At 42.1% G+C, this 22670-nt stretch overlaps 1 protein-coding gene across 1 annotated transcript in view; it reads right to left on the reverse strand.

Annotated features, from left to right (window-relative positions):
• Positions 1-22670, reverse strand: part of LOC124709009 (A disintegrin and metalloproteinase with thrombospondin motifs 7-like) — a 552648-nt gene that overhangs the window by 347172 nt on the left and 182806 nt on the right. Inside the window, exon 8 of the mRNA XM_047240641.1 lies at positions 19505-19651. Coding sequence (XP_047096597.1) covers positions 19505-19651 — 147 coding nt within the window. The remainder of the gene's footprint in view (positions 1-19504; positions 19652-22670) is intronic.

Consider the following 22670-nt stretch of genomic DNA (forward strand, 5'->3'; position numbering starts at 1 on the left):
ACCGTAGCAGTCGCTCGGTTCCAGACTGGAGCGCCTAGAACCGCACGGCCACTCCGGCCGGCAAAGCTGCACATTTTCATAGCAGAGCACAGTACAGCATTTTCTTTCTCATAGTCGGTTTTAATACCAAATTTGCAAGACAGAAATGCGCTATTTGCACAGAGGGGCTATATGAATAGATGTAAGCTTTTTGCATGCGCTGTGACAACAGCAAAGAGGAAACACCATTATATGTGTGATTGTTGTTGTCGGAAGTCTTACCTGCCCAGTAAACACGTCGTCTATTTACAGTTTTGGCTTCAGAAATTTGCTCAAGTTTATTTAAATTGGCTCACAATTGGACATCGGATCGTCTGTAAAACTGACATGGTATTTGCTAGGGATTTCCTGCAGTTTGTAATAAATAAAAGCCGTGAAATAAATTGAGGCGTGGTACTGGGCCCTTCCTACGTCACATTGGTGAATGATGTTGCCATTTATTTGTGTACTGGGGCACTACTTCCATTAGCGTTTGAATGTACTTTGGGGGCTAAATGAATAACTAAGAATGGGGCTTTAAAAATAGTGCAAAATTAAATGTATTATTGGTGCAGTGTATTCACAAAATACAGGGTGATTCAAAAAGAATACTACAACTTTAGGAATTTAAAACTCTGCAACGACAAAAGGCAGAGCTAAGCACTATCTGTCGGCGAATTAAGGGAGCTATAGAGTTTCATTTAGTTGTACATTTGTTTGGTTGAGGCGCTGCTGACTAGGCGTCAGCGTCAGTTGATGCTAAGATGGCGACCGCTCAACAGAAAGCTTTATGTGTTATTGAGTACGGCAGAAGTGAATCGACGACAGTTGTTCAGCGTGCATTTCGAACGAAGTATGGTGTTAAACCTCCTGATAGGTGGTGTATTAAACGTTGGTATAAACAGTTTACGTCAACTACCCGAGGCGATGGATCGGCCGCCAGGCAGCCCGTGACAGAGCACTTCATCACTGGCCTCCAAGAAGCCCTGATCTTACCCCCTGCGATTTTTTCTTATGGGGGCATGTTAAGGATATGGTGTTTCGGCCGCCTCTCCCAGCCACCATTGATGATTTGAAACGAAAAATAACAGCAGATATCCAAACTGTTACGCCCGATGTGCTACAGAGAGTGTGGAACGAGTTGGAGTATCGGGTTGATATTGCTCGAGTGTGTGGAGGGGGCCATATTGAACATCTCTGAACTTGTTTTTGAGTGAAAAAAAACCTTTTTAAATACTCTTTGCAATGATGTATAACAGAAGGTTATATTATGTTTCTTTCATTAAATACACATTTTTAAAGTTGTGGTATTCTTTTTGAATCACCGTGTATTTTCTCTGTTGTAATGGCTCTGAGCACTATGGGACTTAACATCTGTGGTCATCAGTCCCCTAGAAATTAGAACTACCTAAACCTAACTAACCTAAGGACATCACACGCATCCATGCCCGAGGCAGGATTCGAACCTGCGACCGTAGCAGTCGCGCGGTTCCGGACTGAGCGCCTAGAACCGCTAGACCACCGTTTCTCTGTTGTAATACTATTGTAATTATTCCTTCACCTTCTTCACTTAGTGACGATACATAAAAGGAAAGGAGTCAGAAGGAAATGGTACGAGGAGTCAATGAAGGAGGCAGTTGAAACAGCGATGAAAGTGACATCATTAATAGAAGCCGCTAAAATTTATGGAGCACCACTTACGAGTTGTACCGACGTTATCAAAAGGAAAAAAATAACATTGTGGGTATCAGTAATTTTTTACTAAAAAAAATGCATGTGGTGAGCCTGCTGGTCAACCAAATATATTTTCTAATGATTTGGAAACGTCTCTTGCCGCCAGAATAATATATAAGAACGTAAGAACGATGGCACACTTGGTCATTCGGTGTATAGAAAGCCCACTCACACAGACCTTTACTGAAAGCCGCTAGTTACCACCATCCGGTACAAATGATGGGTGTTTTGAAGACATTGATTCACCGAGCCCACGTTATCTTTGACACCGATACTTTGCAAACGGAACTGGAGCACCTGCAGACTGTATTTCTGAAGAATGGGTATTCGTCCCAGCAAGTGGAGAGAGCGCTGCAGATCTGCGAACGACGGAACAAAGAAGAGGAAGAAGTTTTTAAAACGATTGCCTGTTTACCATATATTGGTAATATTTCAGCGCAAATAGGTAGAATAATAAGAAAATATAAAGTGAAAGCAATCTTTCGCCCTCCTGCAAAAATTTCGTCCCTGATGGGATCTGCCAAAGACGACCTAGAGCTGCGGAAGGTAGGTGTTTACAGGATTCCGCGTGAATGCGGCAAATCTTATATAGGGCAAACGACGCATACTGTGCAGGATCACATTTTAGAACATCAGCGGCATACTCTCCTTCTTCAGCCTTGTAAGTCTGCCATCGCCGAACACTGTATTTCCGCTGGTCAAGCCATAAATTACAATGAGACAAAAACTGTGGCCCCTACGTCTAACTTTTGGAGTTTTATTATTAAGGAATCCGTGGAAATACGGCTGTCTGACAATGAGTCTCTTATTAATCGTGACGGCGGTTACCATTTGAATTCGGCATGGAATCCAATCGTCGAAAAACTTCGTGCCCTCCGTAGCCGGCGTAGTTCTGTGATGGAACCGCAGGAAGGCCTTCGAATTAATATCGATGCTGCGAGTTTTCACCACGGAGTGCGAGCGGCGCAGCAAAATCGAACGCGCTCAAGTAGCGCACGCGCAACGCCAAGTGAATCCACCACGCATGTGTCGGAGGGCCTTAAATACCAGAGCTCAGGGAGTTTTCGCCAGTATCGCCTGAAAATGGCCAGAAGACTCTGCGCCGAAATATTGTGGCAGGCAGTTCGCCCGAAATTTTGTGGAACAACCTTTGACTGCACTAACTATTCTCCATGTATGGATCGTTTCCCCATCAGCAAGCTGACTCATTTGGCTGTTGCAATGTGATAAGCGGCGTCTGACGACCAAATTCCGATGAATAGTAAAATGAGGCGCTGAGAACCACCAGGGCCAGAAGCACACCGTCGTAGAGCTCACATTTAAGTGAATGTTCATTTATGCAATGTTGGCCTACAGCACAGATAAACTGGGTCACGATAAGGCCAACGGTTGTCAAAAGCACGAGTAAATACGACAAACTCATAATGGACGCGGGATTGGCCGAGCGGTCTAAGGGCGCTGCAGTCATGGACTATGCAGTTGATCCTGGCGGAGGTTCGAGTCCTCCCTCGGGCATGGGTGTGTTTGTTTGTCCTTAGGATAATTTACGTTAAGTAGTGTGTAAGCTTAGGGACTGAAGACCTTAGCAGTTAAGTCCCATAAGATTCCACACACATTTGAACATTTTTGAACATAATCGACGACGAAGTGCTTTTGGCCTCATGGTTCTCGGCGCCTCAAATGCAAAATTATAATACTATTTTTCTTTCACTAACGATGTCGGAGCTCCGTTTATTTTCTAAAGATATACAGGCAAACATAATTTAGATTTAGTCTTGATGGGCATGTCAGAATGACCAAATTTAGTGTTAGTTACTCGTTCCGTAGATCAAATTCACAATACACTCTATGGTGTGGAAAGTGTCAATACATCATTAATTAAAACTAAAATAATAAAAAATAACGTTTATATGTCATCGTACTACACATTTTCAGTGTTTTAATAATTAATTATCTCTGCCCAAGAATTCCTCTAGTGTTCAGAAGGGATTGTAATGGAGAAAGAACTTTAATTTGTATCTGAAAACACTTTTGCTATCTATCAGATATTTTATCTCCATGCATTGATCGTCAAAGAGATTAACAGCTGCACTTTTCACCCCTTTCTATACCAAAGTTGCACTCAGCGTATCACTGTCTAAGCTTCCAGTAGGCATGGCTTTCAGAGGTGAATGAATATCTTATGATTCATTCAGCTTACCGGACATGAACTTCTGTTCATTTCATTCCTATATTTTCAAATGCTTTTTAATAACATGACTTTCTACAGGGCGGAGAAAAGCAATCTGACAATAATGTCAGAGTAGGGCACAGAACATAGAAATGACCTATTTTTTTAAAATAATATAAGTGACTTGTGGTTAACTGGAAAATTTTATCGATTCCATGTGTTCTATCTTATTAGCAGATTGTTACCTTCACCTTGTATAACAGTTCTCTAAGCAGCTGATAACTGTTACAGATTTTTGCTTATGAGGAGGGAAAAAAATACCAACTGTCTGATAAGTCTATGCCATTTTCTAGCCACATCGAACACGGTGGGTTAACAACACTAAGAAACAGTAATATAAAGCGGAAAGAAAAGCTTATATCCTGTCGTCCACAATATTACTTGTTCTTGATATGGATGCAGGTTCAGCATCCAACTGTGAAAGACTCATGGAGTAGCTGGACCTGACTTCCTCGGAGCGCAAATCGCATCTGGAATTATACAGCATCCTTCAGGAGGCCCATTTCTTAACTAGTGTGACTACCACAGTAGATCAAATGTAGGACGAGTACGGATGAAGCCTATTGTGTTTACAATAGTCGTTCAGTTTGTAAGGAAAGATGCTGCATGAACGTCAGAGATCCATTCAGAACCTTTTAAAGCTGTGCAATTGCCGCGATTTCTTTATTTCGCCGGCTATAGTTGTGAAAAAGGTGCCTAGGGGACTTGTCATAATCTCTCTCTCTCTCTCTCTCTCACACACGCACACACACACACACACACACACACACACACACACACACACACACACACACATCAACACCGCCACAACCACCACAGCCGCCGGCCGCGGTGGCCGAGCGGTTCTAGGCGCTGGAACCGCGCGACTGTTACGATCGCAGGTTCGAGTCCTGCCTCGGGCCTGGATGTGTGTGATGTCCTTAGGTTAGTTAGGTTTAAGTAGTTCAGGTTCTTGGGGACTGATGACCTCAGATGTTTACCGAGCGAGGTGGCGCAGTGGCTACCACACTGGACGCGCATTCGGGAGGACGACGGTTCAATCCCGTCTCCAGCCCTCCTGATTTTGGTTTTCCGTGATTTCCCTAAATCGTTTCAGGCAAATGCCGGGATGGTTCCTTTGAAAAGGCACGGCCGATTTCCTTCCCAATCCTTCCCTAACCCGAGTCACAAGAGCAAAGTGAGACAGCACGTGAAACGGCTCGGTTGGCAATGCGAAATCGTCGAGCGAACAACAGAGATCAACATGTAGATAATTTTCGACGCACAAGAAGAGATTTATCACGTGACGATTTGAATCGAGCAGCGTTTAGATACGATTGCAGCACTGATTACTGCTTGCATCCTTGCGTTTGCATTGGGCCGATGGACGTTGTTAGCGAGTATTGTGGCGCATTTAAGTTTTCCGGAGAAGCGCACGGATTGTGCTGCCTTAGTGGGAAAGTGAAATTGCCATTATTGACTCCGCCACCTGAGCCACTGCATTCATTGCTTTGTGGCGTAACACCCGAATCACGTCATTTTCTTGCAAACACCCAAAAATACAATAGTTGTTTCCAAATCACCTCATTTGGGGCAGACAGCATCGAAGAACGAGGATTTAATGCATTAGAGGCACTTAACCGAACATTGAAAGATCTACACAATGTCTCGAGATTTTTTGGAGGAGCAATGATTTTGCTGTCTGGCAATTGCCGCCAAACACTGCCAGTACTTCCAAGATCAACGGCTGCAGACGAAATAAATGCTTGCCTCAAACCATCGAATCTATGGCGCTATGTGAAGAAACTTCAGCTGACAACAAACGTGAGAGTTGCATTGCTTAATGATACATCTGCTGAAGATTTCTCTGAGCAATTGCTGACTATCGGTAACGGTCGAGTACCTGTCGAAGAATCGAGAGGATTGATTTGATTTCCTCATAATTTCTGTAACTCTGTCTCGTCGAAAGACGAACTTATCAACAAAGTATGCCCAAACATCATTACTAACTACAAAAGTAATGAATGGTTGAGTGAGCGAGTAATTTTAGCGGCTAAGAATAAAGATGTAGATGACATAAACTACATAATTCAGAATGAGATCATTGGTGAAAAGCATTCATTCAAATCTATTGACTGTGTAACAAATGAAGATGAAGCCACTAACTATCCAATTGAATTTTTAAACTACTTGAAAGTGCCTGGCTTACCACTGCACAATTTACGCCTAAAAGTTGGCTCCGTAGTAGCCATGCTTCGAAACATAAACCAACCAAAACTGTGCAACGGTACGCGTTTGGTGGTAAGTAAATTGATGAACAATGTTATTTACGCAACGATACTGAAAGGAAAATTCGAATGTGAGGAAGTTCTCATTCCGAGGATCCCGATGATCCCAACCGATATGCCGTTTGAGTTTAAAAGACTTTAATTTCCGATCCGTCTTGCATTCGCCATGACCATTAACAAATCACAAGGCCAATCGTTGAAAGTTTGTGGTTTAAATCTGGAAGATCCATGTTTTTCACATGGTCAGTTATACAGGGTGTTACAAAAAGGTACGGCCAAACTTTAAGGAAACATTCATCACACGCAAAGAAAGAAAATATGTTATGTGGACATGTGTCCGCAAACGCTTACTTTCCATGTTAGAGCTCATTTTATTACTTCTCTTCAAATCACATTAATCATGGAATGGAAACACACAGCAACAGAACGCAACAGCGTGACTTCAAACACTTTGTTACAGCAAATGTTCAAAATGTCCTCCGTTAGCGAGGATACATGCATCCACCCACCGTCGCATGGAATCTCTGATGCGCTGATGCAGCCCTGGAGAATGGCGTATTGTATCACAGCCGTCAACAATACGAGCACGAAGAGTCTCAACATTTGGTACCGGGGCTGCGTAGACAAGAGCTTTCAAATGCCCCCATTAATGAAAGTCAAGAGGTTGAGGTTAGGAGAGCGTGGAGGCCATGGAATTGGTCCGCCTCTACCAATCCATCGGTCACCGAATCTGTTGTTGAGAAACGTACGAACACTTCGACTGAAATGTGCAGGAGCTCCATCGTGCATGAACCACATGTTGTGTCGTACTTGTAAAGACACATGTTCTAGCAGCACAGGTAGAGTATCCCGTATGAAATCATGATAACGTGCTCTATTGAGTGTAGGTGGAAGAACATGGGGTCCAATCAAGGCATCACCAACAATGCCTGCCCAAACGTTCACAGAAAATCTGTGTTGATGACGTGTTTACACAATTGCGTGCGGATTCTCGTCAGCCCACACATGTTGATTGTGAAAATTTACAATTTGATCACGTTGGAATGAAGCCTCATCCGTAAAGAGAACATTTGCACTCAAATGAGGATTGACACATTGTTGGATGAAACATTGGCAGAAGTGTACCCGTGGAGGCCAATCAGTTGCTGATAGTGCCTGCACACGCTGTACAAGGTACGGAAACAACTGGTTCTCCCGAAGCACTCTCCACACAGTGACGTGATCAACGTTACCTTGTACAGCAGCAACTTCTCTGACGCTGACATTAGGGTTATCATCAACTGCACAAAGAATTGCCTCGTCCATTGCATGTGTCCTCGTCGTTCTAGGTCTTCCCCAGTCGCGAGTCATAGGCTGGAATGTTCCGTGCTCCCTAAGACGCCGATCAATTGCTTCGAAAGTCTTCCTGTCGGGACACCTTCGTTCTGGAAATCTGTCTCGATACAAACGTACCGCGCCACGGCTATTGCCCCGTGCTAATCCATACATCAAATGGGCATCTGCCAACTCCGCATTTGTAAACATTGCACTAACTGCAAAACCACGTTCGTGATGAACACTAACCTGTTGATGCTACCTTCTGATGTGCTTGATGCTAGGACTGTAGAGCAATGAGTCGCATGCCAACACAAGCACCGAAGTCAACATTACCTTCCTTCAATTGGGCCAACTGGCGGTGAATCGAGGAAGTACAGTACATACTGACGAAACTAAAATGAGCTCTAACATGGAAATTAAGCGTTTCCGGACACATGTCCACATAACATCTTTTCTTTATTTGTGTGTGAGGAATGTTTCCTGAAAGTTTGGCCGTACCTTTTTGTAACACCCTGTATGTGGCATGTTCACGGATCGGAAGACCATCTGCGATGTTCGTTCTTGCGCCTGATAATAAAACAAAAAATGTCGTGTATCACAAGGTACTTAATTGAAGAGTGGAAGCTATGCACCAAAAAACATAAAGAATAAAGAATCATTGAAATACTTAATTTTTTTTAATTGTATTTCCTAATAAAAATGAACTTAACATCCAAAATCTCATTATTTATTGGCTTTAAGGCGGAACAGAGTTCGCCGGGTCAGCTAGTTTTTGTGTAAGTGGGAGTTTTCGTGGTTTTCCATTTTTTTCGGACAAATGTACAGGATACCTAACAGATGTATTAGTTTATGAATTTACTTCCGGGCTGAAAATCAGGTATTCTTACACTGCACCCACACAACAACTTGTGCTAGCTGTACACTTCTTTGTTAAATGTTCGCTTGTAGTCATTCTTATTTCATTTCGTCACTCTCCAAAACAAAGGAGCTGTTGTCGAAGCCTGTATCTTCCTTTGCCGCTAACTTTTCCTGGTAATTTACTTTTCTGTTCCCAGAACGAGATTTTCACTCTACAGCGGAGTGTGTGCTGATATGAAACTTCCTGGCAGATTAAAGCTGTATAAGCCGGCCGAAGTGGCCGTGCGGTTAAAGGCGCTGCAGTCTGGAACCGCAAGACCGCTACGGTCGCAGGTTCGAATCCTGCCTCGGGCATGGATGTTTGTGATGTCCTTAGGTTAGTTAGGTTTAACTAGTTCTAAGTTCTAGGGGACTAATGACCTCAGCAGTTGAGTGCCATAGTGCTCAGAGCCATTTGAACCAAAGCTGTATACCGGTCTGAGACTCGAACTAGGGACCTTTGTCTTTCGCGGGCAAGTGCTCTCGCGACTGACTACCCAAGCACGATTCACGACCCGTCGTCACAGTTTTACTTTTCTGTTGGCATTCAAAATAGTTTTAACACGGTTCATGTTTACACTGCACACGAAAGCCGATTCAAATGGCCCTGAGCACCATGGGACTTAACATCGAAGGTCATCAGCCCCCTAGAACTCAGAACTACTTAAACCTAACTAACCTCAGGACATCACACACATTTATGCCCGAGGCAGGATTCGAACCTGCGACCGTAACAGTCACGCGGTTCCGGACTGAAGCGCCTAGAACCGCTCGGCCACCACGGCCGGCAAAACCGATTCTCTCGCAGTAAACAATCAACTCCAGACACAAAAAGCGGCTTGTGGAAATGATTAAACTCAAGTAGTAATGTCTAACAACACGGTAACTTGACTAGAATACAAAGAGGCGCTGAGATCCATGAGGGCCTAAAACACACCGCCGTCGAGCCCACATTTAAGTGAGTGTCAGAGAAACCAGTGATATAGCTATTCCCGAATTTTCATACATACAATGTGGGCCAACATCACAGATAAACCTGGCTCACCAAGAGATCAACAGATGTCAGAAGCATGAATAAATGGTACAATCTCACAACCGACGGTGATTTGCTTTAGGCATTTATTGTTCTCAGCTCCTCAAATGGATTACTGTATGATAAAATTCTAAGTTAATACATTATAATTCATTCAAAAACCCACAAAATAGGTTTAGTGTCAGTACAGCCTTAACATATAGTGACGTCCGATCTAGTTTTACTATAGTACATAGTGAGTGAATTAGCATGTCTGAGGAATGTGGTATCATAAATCAGGGTTTATGCCGAGCGAACGGGGATAAAAGTCTGCCGCAGTGTGCTACGTCCTGGTGGCACGGACTAGCTGTTAATATGAATTTGGCCCATAAAGCAACTACGTCACGCGAGTTGCGCATACGCAAAAGCTCCTTAAAACATGCTCAACTGAAGGTGTGCTCGCGACCCTGATGGCAAGTTTCACGGAGTCTGCAGGAGCAGTAGCGCGGTAGATTTAAATAACGTGTCTTTCAGGTTGCAGCTTCTATGTTACGTTTAATAGCATTCAAAGGAAAATAGCCAATAAAACCGCAAGTTGTCGAAAGTTAGGGTGTTTACGTGCTCTTGTGCTCTACACGGTAGCCGCCACTGGGCGATACTAACACCAGACTTTAATGTTGGGCAGAGTACAAGTGTGTCTGAACACACAGAGCAGCGAAAGCTCCTAACGAAGGACCTCTGCAGCCGACGACCTATGCATGTGCCGATGTTAACACCACGACATCGGCAACTACGACTGAAATGGGCAAGGGATGATCGGCACTAAAAGTTGTCAAAGTGGCAAAGCGTTGTATGATCTGATGAATCCCAATACCTTCTTCATCATGACGATGATAGGGCGCGAATCCGACGCCTTCCAGGGGAACTCTCCTTGAAAACCGTACTGCGGGACGGAGACAGGCTGGTGGCGGCTCCATTATGCTCTGGGGAACATTCAAATGGGCCCTCATGGGTCCAGTGGGCTTGTGCAAGGCACCATGACGGCCAAGGAGTATCGTATACTGGTTGCAGAACACATAGACCCTGTAATGACGATAATGTTTTCCTATGAGAGCGGCATTTTTCAACAGGATAATGCGCTAGTCGCAAGGCCGAGAATGTGATGGAGTGGTTAGAGGAACACTGCGGCAAGTTCCAGTTGATGTGCTGGACTCCAGCTCGCCAGATAGGAAAGCGATTGAAAACATCTAGGATGTGTTTGAACGTGGTGTCAGAACTCATCGCCCCCCCCCCCCCCTCCTGGAATTTACAGGAATTACGTGACTCGTGTGTGCAGATGTGGTGCCAACTCCCCCCCAGCGACTACCAAGGCCTCACTGCTACCATGCCATGGCGCGCCGTCGCTGTTATCAGTGCCAAAGGTAGACATACCGGCTATTAGGTAGACGGTCATAATGTTCTGGCTGATCAGAGATATTGATTAAAATATTGTACACAATAAATTAATAGTATTATTGTAATAAATAAATTACAAATTGTATAAACCTTACAGCCTGTTTCCACCTATACTTGATCTCATGTGCCATTGACTTACTGAAACTTTGTTGAAAAGATGATGCAGTCACTGCCATTGTCGTAAATATCGTCAGAGTTATTTCTATGTTTGTATAACCATCTATTAATCCATACTACGAAGACGTTAATTAAATCCATAGACATAGGGAAAGTGGAGTCACTTAGTTTTTCGTAAGTGGTACATATATTTGTATTTTTTCTGTCTCATATGGTTTAAACAAAAAAATTGAATAAATGAGATTTTAGAAAGGATATTTTAGATAATTCTACTGCACAGTCTGTCATTTTGGCTATGAGGCACACAGAGGTGGTTATTTTGTTTGGTAGTACGTATCGGGCAACGGCCTTGCTAGAGTGGCTATATACCGGTTCCCGTCAGATCACAGAAGTTAAGCGCTCTTGGGCGTGGCTGGCACTTGGATGGGTGACCATCCGGGCCGTCATGCGGTGTTGCCATTTTTCGGGGTGCACTCAGCCTCGTGATGCCAATTGAGGAGCTACTCGACCGAATAGTAGCGGCTCCGGTCAAAGAAAACCATCGTAACAGCCGGGACAGTGGTGTGCTGACCACACGCCCCTCCTATCCGCATCCTGAGCTGAGGATGACACGGCAGTCGGATGGTCCCGATGGGCCATTTGTGGCCAGAAGGCGGAGTGCTTACTGATAGTACGTAGTAGTTTTACATTGCCAGAAGATCTTAAACTGTAGTACTGGAGAGATCAGGTAAACAAGCTATAGTTGTTGCTGTTGCATGTGTAACTGTTTGATCTATAGTGCCGAGCCGCGCGGGATTAGCCGAGCGGTCTCAGGGGCTGCAGTCTTGGACTGTGCGGTTGGTCCCGGCGGAGGTTCGAGTCCTCCCTCGGGCATGGGTGTGTGTGTTTGTCTTTAGGATCATTTAGGTTAAGTAGTGTGTAAGCTTAGGGACTGATGACCTTAGCAGTTAAGTCCCATAAGATTTCATACACATTTTTTTATACTGCCGAGGGTTGCTCGAGGCGCCAGATTTATATGTGCCAAATGTGTTACACAAAGGACATTGTTATAAATGTTGTGGTCCACTCAACGCTTACTTTTAAATTTCATAATTGATCTGATGAACGGTAGTATCTGATATTGACTTTCATTTCCATCTTTCCAGGTATTGTTTCCAACAGTCATGAAATCCAGTGGAGGAATAAACATCGAATTCTGCCTGCTGAAAGCTCTTACACAACTCGTCCGCCAGGGAAATAATTGAAAGCTTGACATATTGATTCTCAAACAACAAATCTTTCTTTTTTCTATAGTGTTGAATGAAAAGCAAACAAGGAGACTACTTTAGAAATCCGCATAAACAAACCGTTTTGGAGATCATATTGCATCTCATCTTAAGAAATAGCGCAACGTCTATCAACAATCAAAACTCCATATTTCCATGATATTAACACCATCTCGCCATCTACGCCTCTGAGAACGTATCGCCTTGCACGAGTATTTCTAATGCCGTACCACAGGTCCTGCTAACCAGTTTCACCTCTTTGTGTTCATCCAATATATGCATCCGACCTTAGCGCAATGGTGAATTCCAAAAGTACATCGTCAGGGAGAACTTTACCAGTTCAGCCCCATATATGATATCAGCAGAGCTCTTTCCTTGAAGAAAGCTTTCTTAGTCTGCGCATTATCATCGGTCTTTTCGTGTATAAAATTGTTTGCGTAACAGCAATGATGTTCCCTTTCTACCGTCTCGTTTTCTCTCATTCTGATGTCACTCTTTCCCATTCCGCAACTCTTTGTTCTTTTCATCTCTACGACATCGATCTATAAGCTAGAGTTTATATTGAGTGGCAAGTCTGTTCCTTATTATCAACAAGAAGCGCTATGTTTTCTTAAATAATGACACAGGAAACTGTTTTATTTGCACCTTTATCCATGTTGTGAAATTTTCTTTCATACAATTCAATGCCGCATGAACAAACTAGTTAAACAACTGTGGGGACAAGCTACAAATTCTACTTCCAACCTTTTCCACGAACATTTATCTTTCCATGTTTCCGATTTTATTACCTCCACTTTCTCCAGAGAGTGAACACTTATCGTTTGGTAGGGTTGTAGAAACATTTTCTGAGCAGCAACAAAAATTCCTTTTAATGAACTTCCCTCCTTATAAAGAAATTAGTGGCTGCAAAGCAAAGTCATCAAGGATTTAGCGCACATATGAGAATAATCATTATTTTTGAATGTTTCTTAGAATAGTTAATAACCAAGTACAAGACACCAACTGTAGCTGGTAGGAGTATTTTCTACAGTGTAATGTTCTGAGTAGATTCTAATGCAGATACCGCATTTTACACACTACTTGTCCGTCTTTTTTGTTTAATGGATGACATGCAAAACCTTTTCATTCTGAAGTATACCATCGTCTCTTGTAGAAAGTAAAATAAATTAGTACTTCCTCTGATTTTGAAACTACGAAGGAGTCAAGACATGATGGTTTTCTTGACCATCTTCCGGTGTGTATATTCCTTTTTCCGTTCTCATCTCTTTGATCTGGTTATAGGTGCATGATATTGTTGTTCTTGTTGTTGCTGTTGTTGTGGTCTTCAGTCCAGCGACTGGTCTGATGCAGGTCTCCATGCTGCTCTATCCTGTGCAATCCTCTTCATCTCCCAGTACCTACTGCAACCTACATCTTTCTGAATCTGCTTAGCGTATTCATCTCTTGGTCTCCCTCTACGATTTTTACCCTCCACGCTTTCCGCCAGTGCTACATTGGTGATACCTTGATGCCTCAGAACGTGTCCTACCAACCGTTCTCTTCTTCTGGTCAAGTTGTGCCCCAAGTTCCTCTTCTCCCCAATTCTATTCACTATCTCCTCATTAGTTACGTGATCTGTCCATCTAATCTTCAGCATTCTTCTGTAGCAGCACATTTCGAAAGCTTCTATTCTCTTCTTGTCTAAACGCTTATCGTCCATGTTTCACTTCCATACATGGCTACATTGCATACAAATACTTTCAGGGAAGAATTCCTGACACTTAAATCTATACTCAATGTTAAAAAATTTCTCTTCTTCAGAAGCGCTTTCCTTGCCATAGCCAGTTTACATTTTATATCCTCTCTACATCGACCATCATCACTTATTTTGTAATAACAAAGCTCACCTACTACTTTAAGTATCTCATTTCCTAATTTAACTCCATCAGCATTACCTGATTTAATTGGACTACATTCCATTATCCTAGTTTTGCTTTATGTTCATCTTATGTCCTCCGCTTAAGACACTGTCCATTCCATTCAACTGCTCTTCCAGGTCCTTTGCTGTCTCTGACATAATTACAATGTCGCCGGCAAACCTCAAAGTTTTTATTTCTTCTCCATGGATTTTAATTCCTACACCAAATTTTTCTCCAATAGCATGATATTATTCTTGAACAATTATGTTTATTGTTGTCATTGTTGCTGCTACTGAAGGTACCCGCGCCGTGTATGTGGTTATTTGCTATTCTAAGAAACATTCAAAATTAATTATTATTGTCGTGACGGCGCTAAATCTTTGAAGTATTTGTTTTGCCCCCACTATTTTCTCTATAAGGAGGAAAGTTCACTAAAAGGAATTTTTGTTGCTGCCCTCTGTTCAGGAGTACTATAAGTACTGCTTATGAACAACGGGTAGAGGTAAATCGTCATCGTGAGTGAAGTTCACTATACATTGTTTGAATCAGTCGCTACTGATGCAATAATACACATGTCGTTAGTTCTTTCGGCTGAACGCGAAATAGGTCTCCACATGCAAATGTTTGATTGATGTAAATTACTGACCGGAACCGTAATCAATTACGTAAGTTTGCCGGCCGCGGTGGTCTCGCGGTTAAGGCGCTCAGTCCGGAACCGCGCGACTGCTACGGTCGCAGGTTCGAATCCTGCCTCGGGCATGGATGTGTGTGATGTCCTTAGGTTAGTTAGGTTTAAGTAGTTCTAAGTTCTAGGGGACTGATGACCACAGTAGTTAAGTCCCATATGCTCAGAGCCAATTACGTAAGTTTCAGAGAACGAATAAAGTGTGTCAGTACACAAAACTCTTTCGTTCCTTTATCGAATTTGATTTTATGCATTCTTCTGACACCACTGGACGAAGATAATGTGTTGTCGAAAAAGTTCCTCGTCGTCTTAGAAATTGTGCCGTGTCATGATAAATCAAATATAATTGACAATATTGAAATCTGGAGCGTCCGGTGTTGCAGTAACTGTGGACAGAACAGAACTTTACACGATGCATGTCTCCGTGATACATACGTTGCTGTAGCTCATAGGTAAACAAGTGGTTAATAGTGCTGTGATTCTCTAAGATTGTCCATTGATAACGCTGTCGCTTACGTGGAGTCAGTCAGAGAAAGGATTTGGAGCCACATTGCAACCGGTCTCAAGAAGATCGGAGCTTAGTGCTTTAAATATATGCAAATATTAGGGTGTTAAGGTTTGCAGCTGAGGAAAATAGAACGGCGACTTAATAATTTTACAGTAAAAAGATTCTGAGACAAATCAGATTCCGTTCCCAAGAATTACTCCGTCAGAATTATTCTGTCAGTATCCGTATTAGCTTTGACCGAAATGATAATCTGAATAAGTTGAAACAAGAGCCGTGCGATTTGCTACGCGTCCATTTGTTCGGAGGAGATGCGATACAGAGATTCTATGTAGAGTACACGCGGTCTTACCACAAGAAATTAGGCCTACATTACTTATAGAACTGATTTTGAAATCCCGGAATCTACATTCACAGGAGGACTGAGGTGATACTACTTGTCACTGGATGCGTAACGCTCAGAGATTGTGATGATAAAATCAGAGACATTAGGGGTCATGCAAAAGCGTACAACCATGCCAAGCAGTAATCTCCTGGAACCCTCTGGAGTGGAATGAGAAGAGCGAGGACTAACTTTTTCTTCTTAGCGTGCCTGCCCGCATCGGATGTTGGAGATCATCGTGGCTATTCTGTCTTTATCAGTTGCAATGCTGAACATTTCTTCAGATCTAAGGCTGTCGAGCCACGAAATTCTTCTTCGTCCTGGATGTCTCTTTCCCTCGATTCTTCCTTGCAGGGTACGTTGAAGCAGCTCATATATTTTTTGATTCCTCATGAAGTGGTCAAGGTATTGTAGTTTGTGACACTTGATGATGTTGATCAGCTCTGGGCTTTTGTTAGCTCGACGTAGAACCTCGACGTTTGTCACTTTCCGAGTACATGATACTCTCAACATTTTTCTCTGTAGCCAGAGTTCAAAGGCTTGGAGTCTGGCAGTGGTTGCCTTTGTAAGGGTCTATGTTTCCACATCATACAAGAGTACTGAGAACACATAGCACCCGAGGAGCCGCATTTTTGTGTTCATGGTAAGATCGTGACTCTTGAAGGCTGAACTCATCGAGTTGAAAACACTAATCGCCTTTCCGATGCGACACCTTATTTCCTGCGAGTTGTCCCACGCTTCGTTTATGATGGTGCCCAGATACAGGCACCGTGAAACGCGTTCTATGCTTGTGCCATTGATGTACAGATACACACCTCGAATGTTCTTTCTGCTGATGATCATAAATTTTGGTTTGTTTGTGTTGATGTCCAAGCCGTATTTCTTGTTTGTCTCAGAAATTTTGTTTATCAGCTTCTGCAGCCCTTCCATTGTATCCGCAACACCACGGTGACATCTGCATAACGAAGATTGTTGAGTGTGGTCCCATTCACTGAGATTCCTCCTTCCACGTCAAGTAAGGCTTCTTTGAATATGTGTTCTGAATTCAGGTTAAAGAGTATCGGTGATATTATACAGCCCTGCCTGACGCCACGTCGTATTCTCACTTGTTCTGATTGGTCTTGATCTATTCTCATGACTGCAGATTGGTTCCAGTATAAATTGGCTATTATTCTTGGAGCTTTCTCATCAATTCCTGTTTCCGTTAGTACTTCTATCATTTGTTCATGCTTCACAAGATCAAATGCCTGCTGATAATCATTGAGGCAAGCAAATTCGTCACATTTGCTGTCTCTACATCTTTGGAACAATACTTGTACACCAAATACTGCTCCTCTTGTGCCATCTGCATGCAGAAATCCGAACTGGTTGGGCGCTATTTGGCCTTCACAAATATTGTGTATCCGCTTGTGGATCACTTTAAGAAACAGTTTTAGCAGTTGGCTCAGCAAACTGATGGTACAGTAGTCTCCACAAACTTTGGCATTCGGTTTCTTAGGTAGAGCAATGAGCTCTGATGTTAGCCATTTTGGAGGGATTTTGCCCGATGAGTAATTGTGGTTGTATATTTCTGTGAACATTTTTACTTTTTCTTTATTGAGTAATTTGTGGAATTCTGCTTGTATGCCATTTGGCGCAGCTGCTTTCCCTTACTTCATTTGATGTATGGTCGCTTCCACTTCACTTACTAGGATATCTCTTCCCTCTGTGTCTAATATCTCTGGTACTTGCCTCCTCTGGTCATCTTTGAGTATCTGTTCTAGATATTTCTCCCACTCCCACGCTTTCTTTTTTCTTCCTAATTGGTTATGAGGTTGCTAGTGTCATCTACTAGCTTCCCACTGTTTGATTTGCGATATTTTCCTGTTGCCTCTCTGACCTTCCGATGCACGTTAAAATCATCATACCTAGTCTGATAAAACTCAATTTCTGCACATAATTCAGTTTTTTCCTTCTCTTTGGCTTCTCTGATTTTCTTTCTGACTGCATTCTGTGTCGCGTTGTGTTCCACCTAATTATCTTTTTTCTTCCTCCATTCTTTCGCGAGGTCCAGAATCTCACTTGTCATACAAGTTTTCTTCATTTTAAGGTCTGGTCTCAAATACTCTACTTTGACTCCCTGTGCCGCTTCTTTTAAGTGTGTCTTTTAAGTGCCATGCCCACTGTCTTTCCATTTGATTTTTAGGGTAGTCATGAGTGTCTGCTGTAAGGTAGCATCTTTCAACTTTCTCAGGTCGTATTTTCGTGATATTTCGGAGACAAAGTGTTTCATTCTGATTTTGAAATTTCCTACGAGTGGGATATGGTTTCATTGTATGTCTGCTCCCGGATACGCTCTGACATCTGTACAACTATTTCTGTATCTCTTGTTCACTAGCATGAAAGCAATCTGATTCCTCACAGTTTGTCCTGGTTAGCCCAATGGCGATTTCCATGTGTATAACTTGCGCGGTGGAAGTTTAAACCATGAATTCATCACCAGTAGTTGATTTGTTTCTGCAAATACTTTCAAGTCATCTCCTTGGGTGTTCATATCGCCTAGACCAAAGGATACAACCGAGCTTGATGTTTTTCCTGATCCAAGTTTTGTTTTGAAGTCACCCATGACTTTAATCAGGTCTTCTCTTTTTAGCTTGTTCTGAATATGGTTAATGCTATTGTAACAATTTTCGACCATCTGATCTGGTTGGTCTGATATAGGTGCGTAGACTTGAATCATGTTCAAGTTAACTGGTCTAGCTTTGATTTGAACTAACATAACACGTTCTGAGACTGGGATAACATTGTCAACACATTTTGCGATTCTTTTGTTCAGTATGATTCCAACTCCAAGTTGATGCTTACCATTGTCTGTACTTGAGTAGTAAATTCGGTGATCAACTGTGTTGATGTTTCCAGTTCCAGGCCATCTCATTTCGCTTATCGAGGAATAACAGTACTCCTTCAATGTACAACTGCAGACTTGTAGGGTGTAAAGTAAACTTTGCTCTCTGACTGTATGTGCCTCAATAATACACTTTTTGCTACTAGATAAGCACCACATTCTTTCTAAACCTACAGAGTGTTTTAGAAAACCACCCAGTTTTTTGAAAGAAGTGTTTTGTAATTCGTAATGTACGTTGATGGTATCTCTAGTGTCTTGGTGACCATAGCAGTAAAAGCTGTGAAACGATGTTACAGAACGTAATACTCGAATATTATGTTCCAATTGTTGTAAAGAGTTTTTTATCATCTTTGCAAGTCACTTACAGTCAGTCTTCTCTCGATACTAGCTCGATTAAAATCCAAGAAATGTAACATATCTGTTAAAACCCACATTAGTGTCACCGTAAGTTAAAACGCTGTGCTTTGCTTAAAAAGTTGTTTTTCTGAATAACTGATTGAGTGAAGATTTTGAGTTGGAGTTAAAACACTCGTCGGGATCATAAAGGAAGCACTGTCTCAATCGGAGAGAGAGTTAGAGTAAGAAAGTGACTACGTCTTTTTAGAGAAAACATGAAAGCATTCATCTTTTTAGGTAGTATACCTAAAACTGTTTCCCATAAGGGACGAGGAAGTTATCTGTTGTTCATTTCCCTTGTCATAAATCTGCAACTAAAACACATGAAAAGTATGAAACAGTTTATGTGATTGTTACACGTTAATAGATGCAGCCATTGTATGAATCTCGCGGAATTAAGGATTTGGTGAAAGAATGTAGCTGGCACGGCCCACTCACGTACTCTAGGAAGGTCGTGATGAATTTGCGACTGCAGGACGACCATTGTGTGGTGGTGGCCATCACGTATGGCGACATCACGTTATAGTTGTTGTCGTCCACCTTGGGCGGGCATCCAGATACATTCTCCTCGTCATGGCTGCATCCCATGCTGCGGAAACAGAACAACAGTCGCTGTAGGCGTGTCTCCCGTTGTCACTAAGCAGAAACTTTCCAGCAGTATACATATTTACTACTTTCCTTGCGTGATTTATTCTTGTTATTTACAGCTAAAGATATCCATTAGGAAAGATATAGAAGAACTAAGCGTTAATCTTCCTCCCAAGAGGTCTTAGTTGATAAGCGACGCGATTGTATGCCTGGACGTCCTGGTGCAACATCATTGAAACTAACGACTCGCTAGCTTCTTATTTGCTTTTGTTCAGTACGGTCTAGTGAATACTATTGATTTATGTACGTAACTGTTAACACTAGCCTTGCACCGAAAATGCAAAGTGGTTAATTCTGTGGTAGAGGGGGGAGGGGGGGGGGAAATCCCAATTTGACAAAAGCGACTGACGGAATTGGTCACGAAATGAAAGCAGAGCAGTACCGTATCCAGGACTGTTCGGAATTTTCTGATTTGGAATGGAGGGTGTGAAACAGAGACCCCGTTGATTTTGCGACGGCCTTCGACGAAGAGTTCTGGACCAGTGCTACTGGCTGGAGAGCAACAAAGTGGTAACAGGTATCCTGATATCAGAGTACATGTGGAGAATATACGGTTTTTGTAAGCTAGGTAAAACGTCGAGTTCCTCTGATGATCGCTACCCCGTCAAAATGTAAAAAGCAACGTCGGATCGAGAACACCAACATAGGCCCAAAATTCACCTCTTTACATGAAAGCTGTTGCTTTAAATTTATACTCGGAAGAGAGAGCTGGATGAAACCCAAATTAGAAAGTTAGGAAATATTTGACGGCACATAGTATATGTAAGAAAGGCTATGTTAGGTTATCCGAGAAGGCCGTGTTAATTGCAGTAAATAAAAGTATTAGGCCTAGCGAGGTCGATCCACTCAGATTAATTTCTTGTCCACCATATCGACCATCCTGGTGTAGATTCCGCATCTGTGATAATCGTTTTAAAGAAAATTTCAGCACTAGTTGCACTTTTTTTTATTTTAAATCACGATCGTTTTCGGCAATCAAAGCCATTATCTGGTGGTATGTACATAGTATCAAACAAAAAAAGGACAACAGAATTAGTCAAATGATGAAGACGATAGCTATAGGAAATCTGCTGCGATCATTGCTACGCCTTTTGTTTTGGTAAAACTGACAGACACTTTAAAACTAAATTCAAAAAGCACATAGAAGTAGGGAGCAAGAAAGTAAAAGGCAAATATAATTTTTATTATCACTTAATTTCACACCTACACAGTGTCACTAAAATCGCCAACAACCTCACAGTTTTGTATGAAATGGGGAAACGTAGCCTTATGGACTTTTTTGAGGAAATTGAAATCTATAACCATGTGCTCCACAATAACTGTGATATCCTTAACAAACAAAAAACCTGAAAAGCTTTGTTTTCCTGGATACCTTTCAGAATGTGTCTGATGTACTATAATGCAATTAATTTTAGCGCTGTTACGTCTCATTACGTAGTACAGCTGTCTCATTTATTGTAAAAAGCTGACTATCCTCAGTTCCTCATGGCTATTCGTTATAGTATCATCGTGTTTACCTGCAGACAAGTCCTTTGCTGCTTCCGTTTGTTTTATATCTTTGGTTTTCAAATCGACTTCCCGTTCATCATACGGTCTCTAAAAGTCGCCTGCTGTGCTTTCTATTATCGTAATATCGGTAATACTTTCTATACTTACTGTACTTTTTACTTTACATGTGGCAAGGGCCTTATCGACCATACGCCTGCTCTATGAGCATCTTCCACTTCTGCCTGTCAAATGCGCTGTTTGTCCAGTTGCTGTTGCTGTTCGCCCTAGTTGTGTCCTCCCGAATGTTGTCCCGCCCTCTGATTATGGGTCTCCCTCTTCCTCTCGTTCCATCTATTGTTGTGCTGAATGCCATTCTAGGTAGTCTATTCTCTGTCATTCTTGCTATATGGTCTGCCCAATTCAACCTTCTCCTCTTGAGTACTTCGACGATGTTACCATGTTTGTACAGCCCTCTTAATTCTTCATTTCTTCTTATTCTCCATTCCATGTTATTTTCGTCGTATACAGGTCCAAAAATTTTCCTTAGTACTTTTCTTTCGGATATTGACAGTTTTTCTTCATCTTTCTTTCTAAATATTAATGTTTCACATCCATATAACATCACAGGTATAATGGTCGATTGATATAAGCGGATTCTGAAGTTACTGCTAAGTGATCTTTTTCTTAGAATTTTTATGAAACTAAGAAGTGTCCTGTTTGCTTTTGATAAACAGTCGTCTATTTCTATATCTGTTCTGTTGTTATTACTAAAAAGACTTCCTAGGTACTTGAAGTGGTCAACAGTCTTGAAATTGAATCCATCTACAGTCAGAGGTGCATCTTTTCTGGTTTTCTTACTTACGGGCAGGTATTCTGTTTTTTCTTCATTAACATGTAATCCTGTTTTCTTAGCAATTTTGTAGTAATTTTGCATCATTCTGAAAATACTTTCTATACGACTTTTTATTATGGATCCATGACATTGTTTTAAATTGCAATTCGATCTGTATTTTATTTAATTTTTAAATTATTTTATCAGGTTTTATCCCATCACTTGTCTCTGCCTACTTACCTGCCTGCTCCTTACAGGCCCTAATTGTAACTTGCAGCCGGCCGCGGTGGCCGAGCGGTTCTAGGCTCTTCAGTCTGGAACCGTGTGACTGCTACGGTCGCAGGTACGAATCCTGCCTCGGGCATGGATGTATGTGATGTCCTTAGGTTAGCTTGGTTTAATTAGTTGTAAATTCTAGGGGACTGATGACCTCAGATGTTAAGTCCCATAGTGCCCAGAACCATTTGAACTATTTTTGTAACTTTCAGCTCCCCTATTTAAGTGCCACCTCCTTGCAGGTCTCAGCAGTCGTCCTGCATCCTTTCAGAACTCCTGTCATGCACGTTAAGGAGAAATATGTCGATTTCTTAGACTGAAACCGACGTCATACTATATATGTCTCATTATGGTGTTTTATGTT

Source organism: Schistocerca piceifrons, chromosome 7 (assembly GCF_021461385.2).
Source record: "Schistocerca piceifrons isolate TAMUIC-IGC-003096 chromosome 7, iqSchPice1.1, whole genome shotgun sequence".
Lineage (NCBI taxonomy): Eukaryota > Metazoa > Arthropoda > Insecta > Orthoptera > Acrididae > Schistocerca > Schistocerca piceifrons.